Raw genomic sequence first — 14,919 nt, 5'->3', positions numbered from 1 at the left:
CGTTTCTATTCGCACATTCCAACTATCAGCGTTTAATAACTAAAGTATGAAAAGGCAAAGTTGCTCGTGTTCCATTGTATGCAGGCACTGAATTCAAAGATCCTGTTTGAAATATTCAGAACGAGCTACACTGTATGCTCGGATGCATCGACTTTGTAAACCACGAGCTATTTGAACGTGCTTGAAGTTGTTCTACAAATACGTATTGGTTTGATCTAGATATGAATGTACAGTACGTTATTGTAATATGAGGATACTCTGTCAATATTTTTGTAACCTTTGCTCCCCCTCCATTACGTTAATCCACTGAACAATTTACTAATTCCAGAACGCAATATATTTTTAGTTCTGACTGGCAACGTTCAATTGGATGATTCACTAATCGCCCAAACTATGTCGGATACGAGGATAGATTTAAATATTTGAACAACGATACACGGTAAGCTGTTGGTTAAAAGTTTAATAGAGTTATTCCCCTTTTCCTACGTACACCATTTTATTAAATTGCTGTTCCAATTAAGCTGGTATATTTTATACGGAAGTGATTTATGAGTAGGGATATTCTGCATGGGAAACGGTATGTACTCATTCATTATATTTTTTTCGTAAACCTTCGTAGCTCAAATCCTTTTACATTTGAAGAACAAAGTTATATTAATGAACATTACCTGATCCATCCTGATGACACCTTCAGCGAGCGTCTTGTAGCCCAGTATGGTGCGATTCTTATACTTCTTGCGACGCTGCAACATTATCTGCAACCTGAAACATACGATGTTAAATATTTATGTGATACAGGCAACAGGTACAACAAAAAAGAAAGATAGGTTTGATTTGCCATTATTAGAAGTTATTTAGTATTACACTTACACTACATAATTACTTTGGGAATGGAAGATCGCACTTAAGAATGTATATTACAAACAAACCCACAAAAAATTTTGTTCGAACAAAAATATGTTACCCCAACGATCATAGTACTGATCAGTACATGATCGTTTGATCATTCTTTTCTTTACATAGACTGCCTAAGCAAAAGTTTCACGCGTGAATTTGCGCACCCATAATGATATTTTACGGTAGACGCAGAAATAAACAAGCCAGGACGTTTCCCCTTTAAATTTTACGACACGGCTCTGACACGACAGCCATAAAACTTATATAAAATGTAACCGGGAGCCGGGAACGACGGGACTCTCATTACACGTCGCGCTTACTGCACTTGTAAAATATTATTCAAATTTAATGCCACGCGAAACTCTTATCCGGAATTATGGCGCACATTATTTTAATTTGATCCTCATTTTAGTTAAATTTAAATATAAAAAAATTGTTAATATATTACGAAGGGTACTCCATATGCAAAAACATTGAGAATAAAACGAAGTTTATATTTTATTATAGAATGATCTTTAAAGCTATAAAACGCATAATGTTACTTCAATACTTTGAATAATGTTCAGCACACCTCAAAGACATTACAAAGTTAAATTCAAGTCACGTACGAGTAGTTCATTCGCAACAAGCACTAACGCCTTTAGGCTCAATGCGAAATCCAATAATAATGAACTATTGTAAGAAAAATATTTTCGCCGTCACAGAAATCCTACATCGAATTTCCTATATTTTATCCCGTACATACAGCCAGATCAGCTCGACTCCAGGAAATCCGGTCTTATTAGATTTCTAAGCCGGCGACGAGCAAACTCATTTCTGTATGGGAACTTGGCAATGCGCCTAATATCCTGATCGCTTTACCTGTATTTATGACAGATTATAAACAATACGGGGTACTAAAGAATGTGGGCATAAATGGTGGAAAGGCAAATTATTTTTTGTTTTGTCTGGTTTACAGAAACTATAGAGCTTATGTTGAAACTTTGGAAGACAAATTAATGTGTGTTGTGCGGTGTTTTCAAGCCCGTACTTACATTTATTAAGAATTATTAAGTAATCGATTCATAGCCTAAGTTTCACATCTTGCTGATAGTTTTCTTTGCCTATTTGAATTATATTTTCATACATTACTAGAGGTCCGCCCCGGCTTCGCCCGTGGTACATATTTCGCAATAAAAGGTAGCCTATGTCCTTTCTCGGGTATCAAAATATCTCCATACCAAATTTCATGCAAATTGGTTCAGTAGTTTAGGCGTGATTGCGTAACAGACAGACAGACAGAGTTTCTTTCGCATTTATAATATTAGTATGGATAGTATGGATTTGTCTTTTTAACTGACATATCTTCTTCTTCTTCTTCTTTCTTATATATAAAAATGAATCGCAAAATGTGTTGGTAAGCGCATAACTCGAGAACGGCTGAACCGATTTCGATAATTCTTTTTTTATTATATTCCTTGTAGTACGAGGATGGTTTTTATGTAGAGAAAACGTAAATATGTACCACGGGCGAAGCCGGGGCGGACCGCTAGTAAGTTAAAAAATCAGTCCTAAGCTAAAATTATAAACGAAAGTGTTAATTTTGCATTGTAAGTTTGACAGTTGACGCCATACGAATGCATGAATAACAACAAACTAAAAGCCAACATTATTCTCACTGCAATCTTAAAAACTGTGTCTGAAACTACAAACACTTAAAACTTACTCCGTTACAAAATCGCATTGCTATTTTAATATCAATAAACATAAAAACGGAGCACGGCACCCATAAAGCCAAGTTCAGACTAAAAGGGGTCACGCCGTTGAAGGCCAATTTCACGGTTAAACTGCGTACTAACGTGCAGCGAAGAAAGCAATAGAGGAAACTGTGCCCATTCGCCTGTTTATTTCTATATGGGTTAGGGTAATCGTGTCTTATTCTCACAAGGTATTTATGCATTATGCAGTGGTTTTATTCCCTGCACAAATCGGAGAGGCAATTTTTATTTAAAAGCTGTTTACTTTGACAAAAAATAATACTTTTAAAGTACACTCTCATCTGAATGTCTTAGGTAAATATTTCGATTTATTCTCACAGCACATTATGGTTTAAATTGATTGAATGTGTACAGTAGCATTTGTATTCAAACTCTTTATAGAATTAAATCCTACTGTGTATGTTATCCTATGTATCAATCGTTAACATAATATACCTACCGAAAGTTTTCTGTTTCAATCATGAATTATATTTTTCTAGCTTGTGCTATAGACTGCTTGTTCAGGGATATCGATTCAATATCACTTTAGGGACATCCGTCGACTTAAGTGCAGTATTAAATTCCTTTAAGGAGATATGTCTAGACGGCCGGAAAAACAAGTGCGGAGAGCTTTTTATCCCTATTTATAAAGGCAACATTCTTTGAAATATTTTAACAGACGTGTTCCTAACAAGACAATGTAATAGCACTCTAATAGCAAGACACTAATATCCGTAACCTCGACCTTAAAATATCATTGCTGTTCACATTTGAACCGCCCATAACTCAGAATGTTTCAAGTCGTAAACCAGCCGCGATGAGTAACCGAACATATTTTATAAGCCAATAAATATTTATTATACGAAAAGCTTCCAAATGATTGGCCTAAGACAGCTATGGAGAATAGATGATGTCGTAAAGAATATCATGGACAAACTATTGAATATCTTGGAATTGTAATGGATAGAGTATTTGGCAAGGTTTCAGCTGTATAATTCATTTTATATTTTTCTAACAGCATACAATTAGCAGTCTAATAATTCACAACATCTTCCATTATTTCTTGAATGATAAATGACTTGTCATTGAAGAATTTTCATCTCCAATTCATGGACATATCATATAGGTATAGTTAGTTTAATTTGTAGCTAACAGACGAAATGCGGGTACCTACTGCAGTGATAAGCAGAAGTCGCCACATCTAACGACGGTATCGTTATATCGTTAGATCGCAGTGTCCTCTTACTGTACCTTCAAGCACCAGTTCAATATGTGGTAGATATGCGTAGCTATTAGCTAACCTGTTGCCATCGCGTTTGACAAAGTGCGGGTACTGCAGCGAGAAACAGAGGTCCAGTTCAACATCCATTGGCGGTATTGTGATATCATTTGATCGCAGTGTGCGCTTGCTGCTGTGCATCCGCGCCGCAAGGGTGACCGCGCCCGCGCCACCGGCCGCCGCACCACCACCCGCCTCGCCGAGCGCGCCGCACACGCGCAACCGCGTCACGCGGAGTGTGCATAGCCTGGAACATGAAGATTATGTTATAGCAAATTGTATAGAATAAGGCTTAGATAGAATACAATTTCTGAATTTTTATGTTGCATGAAACCTATTACAACGAATGGTCCATTAGGAACAACTCCAATTGGAATTTTTGGTTTTAATAAATGTCATAGGTAATATGGAGGTTTAAATAATGTACTTAAAGTACGAGATAAGTAAAATTTGTGGTCAAAGTTTAATAAAATAAGCTCTATATAAAGTAAACACCATAATACAATAATAAATCGAAATTAATATCGCAAAATCAAAACAGAACTAGCAAAGTAAATGTTGTCAAACCGTCTGTTTGTGAACGAAGTTAAGCTGTCAGCCGGTTAGACTGAAATCCCACTGGATAACCTCCATCCGATTTACTGATTCGTTTATACGGTTTATGTTTATACACTCTACGCTGTTTTGACAAATATTGGTTTCGGCTTTAGCAATAATGTTCGATCAACTTCATTTATATTGATATTGAAAGCTAGACACTTGAAAGTTAAAACACAGTTGACAGATATATACGTGGTTAAAATGTTTTCGGATACTACGAGTGCTCAGCTTAGAAGATCCTTTTCACGACTGTAGCCTATTGTGATTAAAATAAATTATTTCGTTTGATCTTTTGTGTTATTTCATAACCATATTAACAATCTCTCAGGACATCTGAATACACAAACCATTATCATATTTTTCAGAAGTGTCTGCTTTCATTCCTATTTTAAAATGATATTCACCCACATCATCTAATGCAGATGCCATTTATTTACACTATTTAAAAGTCTGAAGTATGAAAAATTGTCCATCGCAATTCTTACTTGAGGTAAAACTATCTCACGGAAGTACATCGGTTCGCTGCACCGGAAAATTACCTTCACGTCGCAAACTATTCATCACATTTGTTCTCTGCTGTACCTATTATTTATAAACCTATAGCATAAGTAGAATTCAGGATAAAAATATGGATAATGTTAATCCCAATGGCGTTTATAATCGACAAATATACAAACACCTAGAAAATAATTATTATCTATAGTTACTGATGATAATATAGAATTGAACATTGACTTATTTGGGTAAAAAATCTTTGAAAATCTTGTTAACAATCAAAAATAGTAAAACAAGAAATAAGTGTATGCCTTTTTCACTCTATTTGATTTTAAATCAACAAACATTTGGGTTATTTTGAACATATGTAATATAATATTGAAACACTTATATAAAAATAATCATACCACACAGACAAAGCATAAAATGTCACAAAGCAATCCTCTTCCACAGAAAATAGTGATCATTACTATTACGTCATCGAGTCGGCAGCAGAATATAGGACTTGCATTCGAATCCCTCAGGACTCTCGAGAATTATTGGAAATGCAGCATTTTCATAGAACAGCGCACTCGAGACGTAACGAGGCAACGTAATCATTTGAAAATATCTACCGCAATGCTATTGAGAGCTAAGGAATAATGACTTCGTAGTTTGAGTTTGAGTTTGAGTTTGAGTTTGTTTGGTAGCTGAATAAAAGCGTTGTCTTTTTAATCGCGTTTCCAGTATTTAAGCAAAGTATTCAAAACATTCCCGATAAAAAATAACAGATAATCTTGGATAAAACGCGTAAAGCTCATTGATCGCGGGCAAAAAACAAAAACTCATTAGCGACGAAGATTGTCGGTAAAAAAGCATTTTCCCACTTAGCGTCTAAGGCTCCTAATGAAGCATAATTAATTTCCGTTTACCGTCAGTAACTGGTCGTAATGCTGGTCCATTGTGCGGAGACTAACAAACGCTATTAATTATCGCGGTGAGCGAGCAATTATTGGGTATGCACACTACAAAGGGAGCTTTGGTTGCATACTAGTACATAGTGTACGCTGGCGACAGTAATGAGGTCCGTTTGTAATAACTGAAACCTTTTTATTTGTACGTTGGAGCTCCGGAGCTGCTATTAGACAGTGCGCGCACGAGCGTGACTTTGTCTCCGCAACTATTTTGTCTCTCCACCCATGGGCTAGTATGAAAGTGCGCGCACGTAGCGACGCAACTCCCCATACAAATTGATGGGAGAGACAAAATAGTTGCGGAGACAAAGTTGCTCGTGCGCGCTAGCTCTTATATGAAGGTAGGGAAAGTAGATGACAGTGATATTATTTTTTCTTTTGTTTGAAGTTTAGCATCGAGCGCATCGTTTTTTCTTGACCACGGTCAAAACATAAATAGGTTTCTAGCAAAAGTTTTCAATACTTCGACACACAACTTTTCTTCTTGCACCGGTGGACACGATTCTTTCATATAGAAAGTTTGAAGAGTGCTTAACTAAATTTCATCGCCTAGAAACTTGCCTAGCTTGTATATAAAAATACCAAAGCATAAAAATATTGTTGTTCCAAGCGATAGCACGTGAAAAAAATAAATGGACTTAGTTCTTACAAGTGCTATCACCGTGATTTCATTGCAAAAGTTTCTAAAGAAAGTGTTAGAAAGTTGTAACCAAGTCTAGACTTTCGTTCTAGCTCAGTGATAGTAAAGTTTTAAATAAGCTCTCAATCTATTGAATTATTCAAAGGCATAGCTTTTATATAATGTTTTTAAAAAATAAATATTACGTAGTTACATAAAGTGACATTTTTTTAAGTATTTTATTGGAGAAAACAGAATAACAAAGAAAATTCCTGAACCTTTTAAAAATATTAATTGTCACGTCTTCCGTAATAAAAAGGAAAAAGCCAATCCAATAACCTTAGTCACCCTCCATTAATTTTAAGATAATGGAATTTTTTTTTCAAATGAAAAGCTTCATTATTACTTTCTTCTAATTATGAAGTAATTAAAGGTAGGAATCATTAAATCTAAAAGTATTTAAAACTAGCTTTCCACCCGCGGCTTCGCCCGCGTTTTCAAAGAAAAACACGTTCCCGTTGGATTTCCGGGATAAAACCTATCCTATGTCCTTTCTCGGGTATCAAAATATCTCTATACCAAATTTCATGCAAATTGGTTCAGTAGTTAAGACGTGATTGAGTAACAGACAGACAGACAGAGTTACTTTCGCATTTATAATATTAGTATGGATTGACCTTTATGATACTTAAGTTTAAATTAATATCCACTAAGCATCATTGTATCTATTTTAAATTACTGTACTTTAACAAGAATTGTTCAGTGTTTTCTTAATATTTTATTTACAAATATAATTACTATTTCGTCTTTAACATGTACTGCAGTCACAGAGCTTTCAATTTAATCGAGTCTTTCAGGTTAGTTATGAAGTGTTATACAAACTATAATCAACATGTATCATTTTAAGATTTAAAACCATCTCTTAGTACTAACATTATAAGTGTTAACCACCAGTTACTTTGTTGCTGATAGCGTTAAAGCTTTGTAGGTGACAAATCGTTAGTGACCCCGACAAGGTCTTGATCTAGTCGGCCACGACAAAGCCCCACTTCGGCTATGGTGCTTCAACCTTTGAACTATCAGCTGACCTTATCCAGCCACTCGAATATCTCCAACATAGAGGCACTTTTCTTTGATTGAAGCTGCTAAATTGTGCCGTAACGTAAAAACGTTTGTGTGAAATCTCTTTATCTAGCAAGATATAATGAATAAACCACAGGAATAAACAGTTGTGAAATCTCTTTATCTGTCACGATATAATGAACAAAAAGTTTATATGGAACGTTTATTAATTTTGCATGCAGATGTGTGATATATGTGTGACGCAGAGGAATGTACGTTTCTCGTAGCTCCAGCTGTAGGCTTCTACGAAGTATTGTTCGTAGCAAATATTATTTTCTACATTGTTAAACTAGTTGTAGCTTAAAATTTTATTTGATTAAGGAACTGGAAGTTATATTTAACTGTTTCATAATTTATGAGACATAATAGTTAATACATTTCATGAGTAGGTCTCATTAGGTATGACGTATTAAAAACCAAAATAAAATGTTAACGTATACATAGGTCACATTCCCTTATCAACACCGAAATCGCAACCTTTAAATAGAATATAAGAATAGATCGGACCTCGAACCCGAAAAAGAATTAACGTAGAACAAACGTATTATTTAAAAGGTGTTTTATCCAAAAATACCTTAATCGTAACACGCAACCCGCAGAACGCCCAAAATACCTTTCTCAGGTTCTGACGAAATTCACAAATGCCTAAACAATGCTGACGAATGTATTTTGGTTGTAACAATTTAATTAACTCACAGAATATATGTGTGTGTGTGTGTTTTACGAAACTTCACGTATTCACAAATACGGATGTAGAGGAATTCGCGAAGGAAATGCGTGAACAGGCAATGCGTCAGGAATTTAAACAAATTGAGGTATCATTTCTTGCAAGAGCAAAAAAATATTTGTAGAATTTGTTTTGTTGAGAATGTTTACATCATTAGGACGAGATTACAACATTGTAAGGATAACGTTCCGCACAGCATCATGACGCTGATCATGGGCCATGGCTCTAAGAAACTAAATTGATTTCTAATATAAAGACAATATTATATTTAGTGAAATCGACTTATACAATTATTTGACCCATATCAACATAATATGACCATATTACATTCACATATAACGTTAATAAATTATCCCGCCAACTTGAACGAAGAAAGTATTTATTATTCTCGTCTCGAGTCGGAAACTCATCAATATGCGACATCGGTCTCTCCTACGGAAAGTTTGTATTAAAAATCCCTTTTACACGCGTATCCGACGTTAATAGAATCCATCAGAGAACTTTTATTTATTGGTTGCGACTTGCGACAATTTTTATTTACTTTCAAATTGGGTCGCGGTTATGTATTTTCAGCCGCCTTACATAATACCTACAGGTTATCGATTTTTTAGGTTACTTTCTTATGCTTTATAGCGGTGAGAAACAAACATTTTTAAGCTTTATTATTTTCTAACTGGTCATTTACGTGGACAATATAATAAAGTGTTTTAGAAATCGTCATCTAAAACGCTATAAATAAAATTCTTATTTTGATTGTTCACGAAAGAACATATTGTATTAATTATCTTCTACTGTCAACTATAATTGTAAGCTTATCTCGGTCATTTTCCCATTCCACATCATCCACCACACCATGTGTGACTAAATAAACCTTCTTCGCCCTATTTCCTATAGAAACATTAAGGAAAACCGGCGTAATCCAGTTGTATCATAATCCAATAAGCACGCCTCATCTCACGGCTTCTCCGCAAGATCCGAGCTTAATTAAATCCCCGACAAATAGACTATTGATTATATCATGAAATATTGTAGTGTATAAAAGATGAGTAATTTGACCTGCTTATCAATAATTAACCTCGTTACGAACCTCCGCGAAGTTTATAATAACAAATGATTTACAATTTTGATGAATTGTGTCCGGAATTTATCGTCATCTCATTTTGCTTCTAGATTTAATACTGAAGTGGATACCTATCCATGCAAAACAATATTGTATTTTATAGGTAATTTCTAATGTATAGTTAAAATTCATATGACTATAAAATTATAACAGAACAGCGAAGTCATTGATAAAGAAAACCTATTGAAACTACATGATGGCAGCATTGATAAATCGGCCGGTTCACAAAAAGTTTAAAAGGCAGACAGTCTGGGACGCGACAATGAAACTGCTACGTCATCGGAAAGTCCCTTTGGCCAACTACGGAACTACGTATACGAGTCACTAATCAATGGCTTCAGATTCTATTACTTTTCTGTTAGCACATGCCGTCTCTCTTGCTTACCATATGTGTAAAAGGGACAGAGTAATCACGTAACCAGACGATGGAATACGCAATGTGTATTCAAAAAAAGTATTCGCAAAACGAATATAAAACCAGAATAAATCTTGTCACAATCAATCGTACCGCAGCATTATCGCAGACGTTCATCGCTCGTTGACGGCACGCACGGCCAATTTGAAACCTCTTCGCGATAAAACTTTTCGGACGAACCACAGACTAAATAGAATAGAAAAAAAATTGCCTGTCACGATCCATATTTGTCATACGTCAGCACTGACAGCCCATCAAGAGCACAAAGTTCGGTTTGGAAATTATTAACGTACAAAAATAATAATATGTTTTCAGCGAACGCGTGGAGAATATGTTTTCATAGGTACCTTATTAGCATAGCTATTATAATCCTAATACATTTTATGAGGTTACTAGGGTTAACATTTGTTAGTACAGGCGTAGGTTGTTCTACAAATAACTTCATTTTAACCTTATAGAATTTAGAATTGCAAAAAGGGTACAATAAATAAAGGGTCAATATATAGGCAAACTAAAGGTATGTTAGTCGATGGAATCAACGAAAAAGCTCTTAACCCTTAACAATTATACTTGTGCCAAACCATTCATAAAATCGACCATTGAATCTCGGGACGAAAATCCAAATCTCTATTTTACAAAGATTTTACCTTCAATATTTCAGCTAAACTTTCTTGAAAGGGTAAAATTAACAATTCAAGTTTTAATCCTTCAGGTTTAAGCGTTTAAGATTCCATAGCAAATCGGATTACAATTTTTCGTAACAAAATTCGTTATTTGCGAGAATAGATTTTCTATTGAAAATCAAATACAATTCAAATTTGTTTATTTGTAGGAGCCTGGTTACATTGTAGGTAAAGTTGTTACATTTTGTTCTGTTTATTTCTAGGAAAGGATTTGAAATGTTTATTATCATTTTGAATACTACATTCTTAGATGTACATTATTCCATTATTTTGTGAATTAAATTTAATTTCTTTTATAATTTAATAATAATACAACCACTTGCAAGAACATAGTTACAGACAATTTAATATGCAAGAGAATATGAATTCAGCCTTACCATTTAACGTGCGGTAGCTTTAATAATAATACCTATATGCATATAATAAACAATAATCAATAATATAATTAAAAGGCACCAGCACTTCTCACAATTACTACGACCGTACTGCAACCCTTGCAAAGGCGAGTCACAAGGCGGGAAGGGAAAAGCCATCACCACTCCACCAAAGAAAAAGTACTATGTGAACCCACCAGGAGGCAGGACTTATAAAGTTGGCGAGAACAGACGGTATTCGCCTTTCCACTATCCCGGTCAGGTAACTATTTGTCATTGAATTGAGTATTCGCCTTTCCACTATCCCGAGCAGGTAACTATTTGTCATTGAATTGAATACAATATGGGGTCATCGTTTCTTATACAATACTATAAATATAAAAGTTTATGTAGTTGCTCGTCTAGAGCGGTAAAGATAAATCTGTACTTATAATATAGAGATCAAAAGCTTTTTATATATGTTTCTATAATAAACCCATTTTGAAAATATTGGTAATCTAAAACCCAGCAGGTCGAGCGACCAGAGGCTCATTAAAAATAATTTCTAATTTATTAGTATTAGTTGTCACGTATATCTGAGCTATTATATTTCCATCGAGAATATATCTTATATATATGTCGGAGATCCCCCCCCTGATATTACCGAACGCAAGCGCATGACTCACGAAGTGCACTTGGACATGGCCGTGGTAGCGGACGGGCATTCAAGTGTTGGAGCTCATGCCGAGCGGACTTGTCTGTTCGAGTCTATATCAGTGTCTATATTAGTTTGAGTTTAGATTCGCTATACAAAGTATTCATTTCAGTTCATTAGTGATTGTCAGTGTTAGATTCCGTTTATGTCTTTTGATGCTCGAAGTTACCCAAGACGCCCAATGTAGAGGATATAACCAGCCCACATAGTCCTAAACTCCAGCCGTCGCCGATATCAGAAGCGGGATTGCTTTGAGCACAAAGAATAAACGTGATTTTAACAATCGTCATGTGGTAATGTAGACGTGTTATAAAATTATTCTGGAGGTGCAAAATAGTATCATGCGACGTTTAATCGTAGCCATAAGAAAACCGGTGAGTGCTTACAACATACAACAAGTGGAACAATAACGTGCGTGATGTAATGCCATTGTCCGTTGATCTGTGTTTTGAAAAAAGCCGTTAAAGTTATTATTTGTTACTACATACTTGCTATTTATGATGCGTTAAAGTGCTTTGCAGTGTCTATCATGTCTCTTAATTTATTTTCTGGTAGCAGGGGACACAGTAAGGAGAATTGTTACCGTATTGTGTAGCGTAATGTGACTATGTTGAGCCCGCTGCGGCTGCTTGTGTTAACTTGCAGGGTGGCGAGCCAAGCGACGTGAGTGCCTGTCGGTGTGTGTCGTCGGGTTGTGTGCGTCAGTGGCTTCTTGGCGATATGTGAGTGTGAAGGAAGTTGCCACTTCAACCGTGTTGTCGCGTGTTTCACGGTTTGACAAGCGTTTGCAGCGTGTGGCCCTTGCTACTACTGAGTTTGTTGTCTTTATGCGGTGAAGGGCTTCGCAAATTAGTGACATTTACAGGACAAGTGCGAGGCGTAACAGGGCTGCTTCGCTGACTGTGTGCTATCAATAAGTCTGTATGAGACCTGCGTGTGAATGCCATTCGCAGACAGCAGATGGAGGGCGCGCGACGGATCAGCAGTCCTCTAAGTGCAGGGTTTAACCATCGCGAGTCATTTGTTTCATGTGTGGCGTGTCTGGCCACTTTGCATCGGAGTGCACGGGCGGAGATGGTGCTAATGATTGCACTAGGCATAGAATCACCGAAAACCAGCGGGTCAGGTATATCCACGTTGCCTGAGCGCAATCATTGAGTCAACACGTGCCGTGTGGCAAACTTATGGACAACAGTTGTCAGTAATTTACTGTGAGTCATCTGTCATACATGTTTAGTTTTGTTTCGTGATACTGAGTGTATCCTCATCAGAGATAGAATTGCTAGTAGCAAATTGACTAGTAAGCGTTTTTAATAATAACATTAATTTCAAAATAATCTGTTAACATATTGTAGACAGTTCATAACAAGGTTTATGGCAAGTTACAATAGGCGATTACTTTTTAGTAATTTTAAATTGTGTTGTGCCTAATCATTATTATGATAGCGATGCTAGCTTATTAGGTTGAGAAATTAAACACAAAGTTTACATGTGTGATATTCTAATGTGTTATTTTATTGCGTATTAATGTTCTTATTTGTAGCAAGTCTGATACGAGAAATTGTTTTAATTTTTAACGCGCTTACATTTGGCTTCCTTTATTGTTCGTATGTAACGAACTCGATTTTGAACTACCTACTTTAATTAGACAGATTTAGTTCACACTGTGTACATTTACTAAGGAATAGTGACAATACAATAATTTCATCTTATTGAAGCGTGTTGCTTAGTTAATTGAGTTTCTCTCTATTATACACTGGTACCGATAGAAGAAAGATACCTAGCGGTTTGGTAGGCTTACGTAGGGACATAAGTCCAACATGCAGAGGCGTGAATTTCAATTACAGAATTTTAATGTGTTGTGTTTTAGTGTATTATTATTATTGCATTAGCACTGATTTACCATCTGAGTTACAGTTGAAATATGTGTCTGTTCTAGAGGAAATTTGTGCGTTGCACGAGCAGCAGGTTGCGTAAAAAATCATTGAGTTTTTAACAGCTGGATTAGTGAAGCTATCTGGTTAGCTTCTCTCGTCGAAAAAAGGACAATGCGCTTCCAGATTGTAGTAAGAAATGGAGTGGAGTGGATGCTTTGAGGAAGGTAGTGTCTTCTTTAAACCTATCCAAATGTAAGTTTTGAAAGCGTAGTGTTGAATACTTAGGCTTTGTTATTAAGGATGGTAAAGTACAGTCACATAGCTTATACAGCTTCTTATTTCTGTTTGTTTATTAACAGTTTTCTTAAATTATAGCACTATTGTTTGTGCTTACAAGTTACAAGGGAAGTAAAATTAATTAGTGATTACTCATCATCACATGAGCAAATCAGCAACGTTTATTAGTCTTTTAACATTACAGCCTATTCTTATGGTGTATGACCTCTGCAGTTCACATAGATCCAAGCGCGGATGGATGTGGTACTGAACTGATACACAAACATGACGGTTAGTAACATCCAGTTGCTTACTACAGACGTAGAACTACTGCCTTAGAGACCAGGTTTTACTCCCATGCATACGAGACCGCAGTTTAAGTTGCAGCAGCATAGCAGTGGTTAATGCAGTTATGCACTTCAGGTATTATTTTGCAGGAATGCAAGTTTGCAGCGGTGACTGATTGCAATTCGGTGGGAGCCGTTTAGTAAAAAGCAGAGTAGTGTCTTCACGTGTTCACAGGTAGAGAGGGTCTGTCTCCAGTCTATCGACTCTAATATCATTCATGACAGAGATAAAGGGAGCTAGTCTATAGGATGTTAGTTGCCTTTCGAGTTTCGCGCAATGCACAATCGCTATCACAGTATGTATTTCGATTATTGCAAAATATGTGGGGCAGAACGAGTCAACATAGCTGAGCTTTCCGTTGACTGGTTGCCAGGACCATGAGAGGCATTCGGACATGCAGAATGAGTTGTTACTGTTGTCTGGAAGACATATGCGGTAAGGTTGCAAATTATTTGTCAAGGTGCAGATAAAATGGTAAAAGATCAGTGGTACATAATATCCACGATTCAGTCATGCATCTGGGTTACATGTCTAAGTTCGGGCGTAAGTTCGTTGTGAACTTTATCACTTGCTAAATCTCTAAGCCTAGCTCGGGCAGAATTCAAGCATAACTCTTAAGTTAGTATTTCGTGCACATTGATGCTACAGGGGAAACTTAGTGGGAAGAATGATGTTAAGGAGTATGTTTAAGTTTAATTGATTCT

At 36.1% G+C, this 14,919-nt stretch overlaps 2 protein-coding genes across 6 annotated transcripts in view; one reads left to right on the top strand and one right to left on the bottom strand.

Moving 5' to 3' along the window:
- The window catches only part of KrT95D (phosphofurin acidic cluster sorting protein KrT95D), a 111,474-nt gene that overhangs the window by 18,599 nt on the left and 77,956 nt on the right, over positions 1-14,919 (bottom strand). For all 5 annotated transcript variants that reach the window (XM_089706620.1, XM_089706618.1, XM_089706623.1 and 2 more), the window contains exons 2-3: positions 3,935-4,159; positions 669-762 (exon numbers count right to left, since the gene is read on the bottom strand). In XM_089706620.1, coding sequence (XP_089562746.1) covers positions 669-762; positions 3,935-4,159 — 319 coding nt within the window. The remainder of the gene's footprint in view (positions 1-668; positions 763-3,934; positions 4,160-14,919) is intronic.
- Positions 1-14,919, top strand: part of LOC149480265 (NADH dehydrogenase [ubiquinone] iron-sulfur protein 7, mitochondrial-like) — a 59,010-nt gene that overhangs the window by 31,726 nt on the left and 12,365 nt on the right. The gene's annotated exons all lie outside the window — the stretch shown is intronic.

The sequence above is a fragment of the Colias philodice genome, chromosome 18 (assembly GCF_061535455.1).
Source record: "Colias philodice isolate Cphi_HAF_F1 chromosome 18, ilColPhil1 Martin Lab GWU primary, whole genome shotgun sequence".
Classification (NCBI taxonomy): Eukaryota; Metazoa; Arthropoda; class Insecta; order Lepidoptera; family Pieridae; genus Colias; species Colias philodice.
Note: the sequence above shows the minus strand (reverse complement) of the source record. Positions and strands in the feature narration are given on the sequence as shown.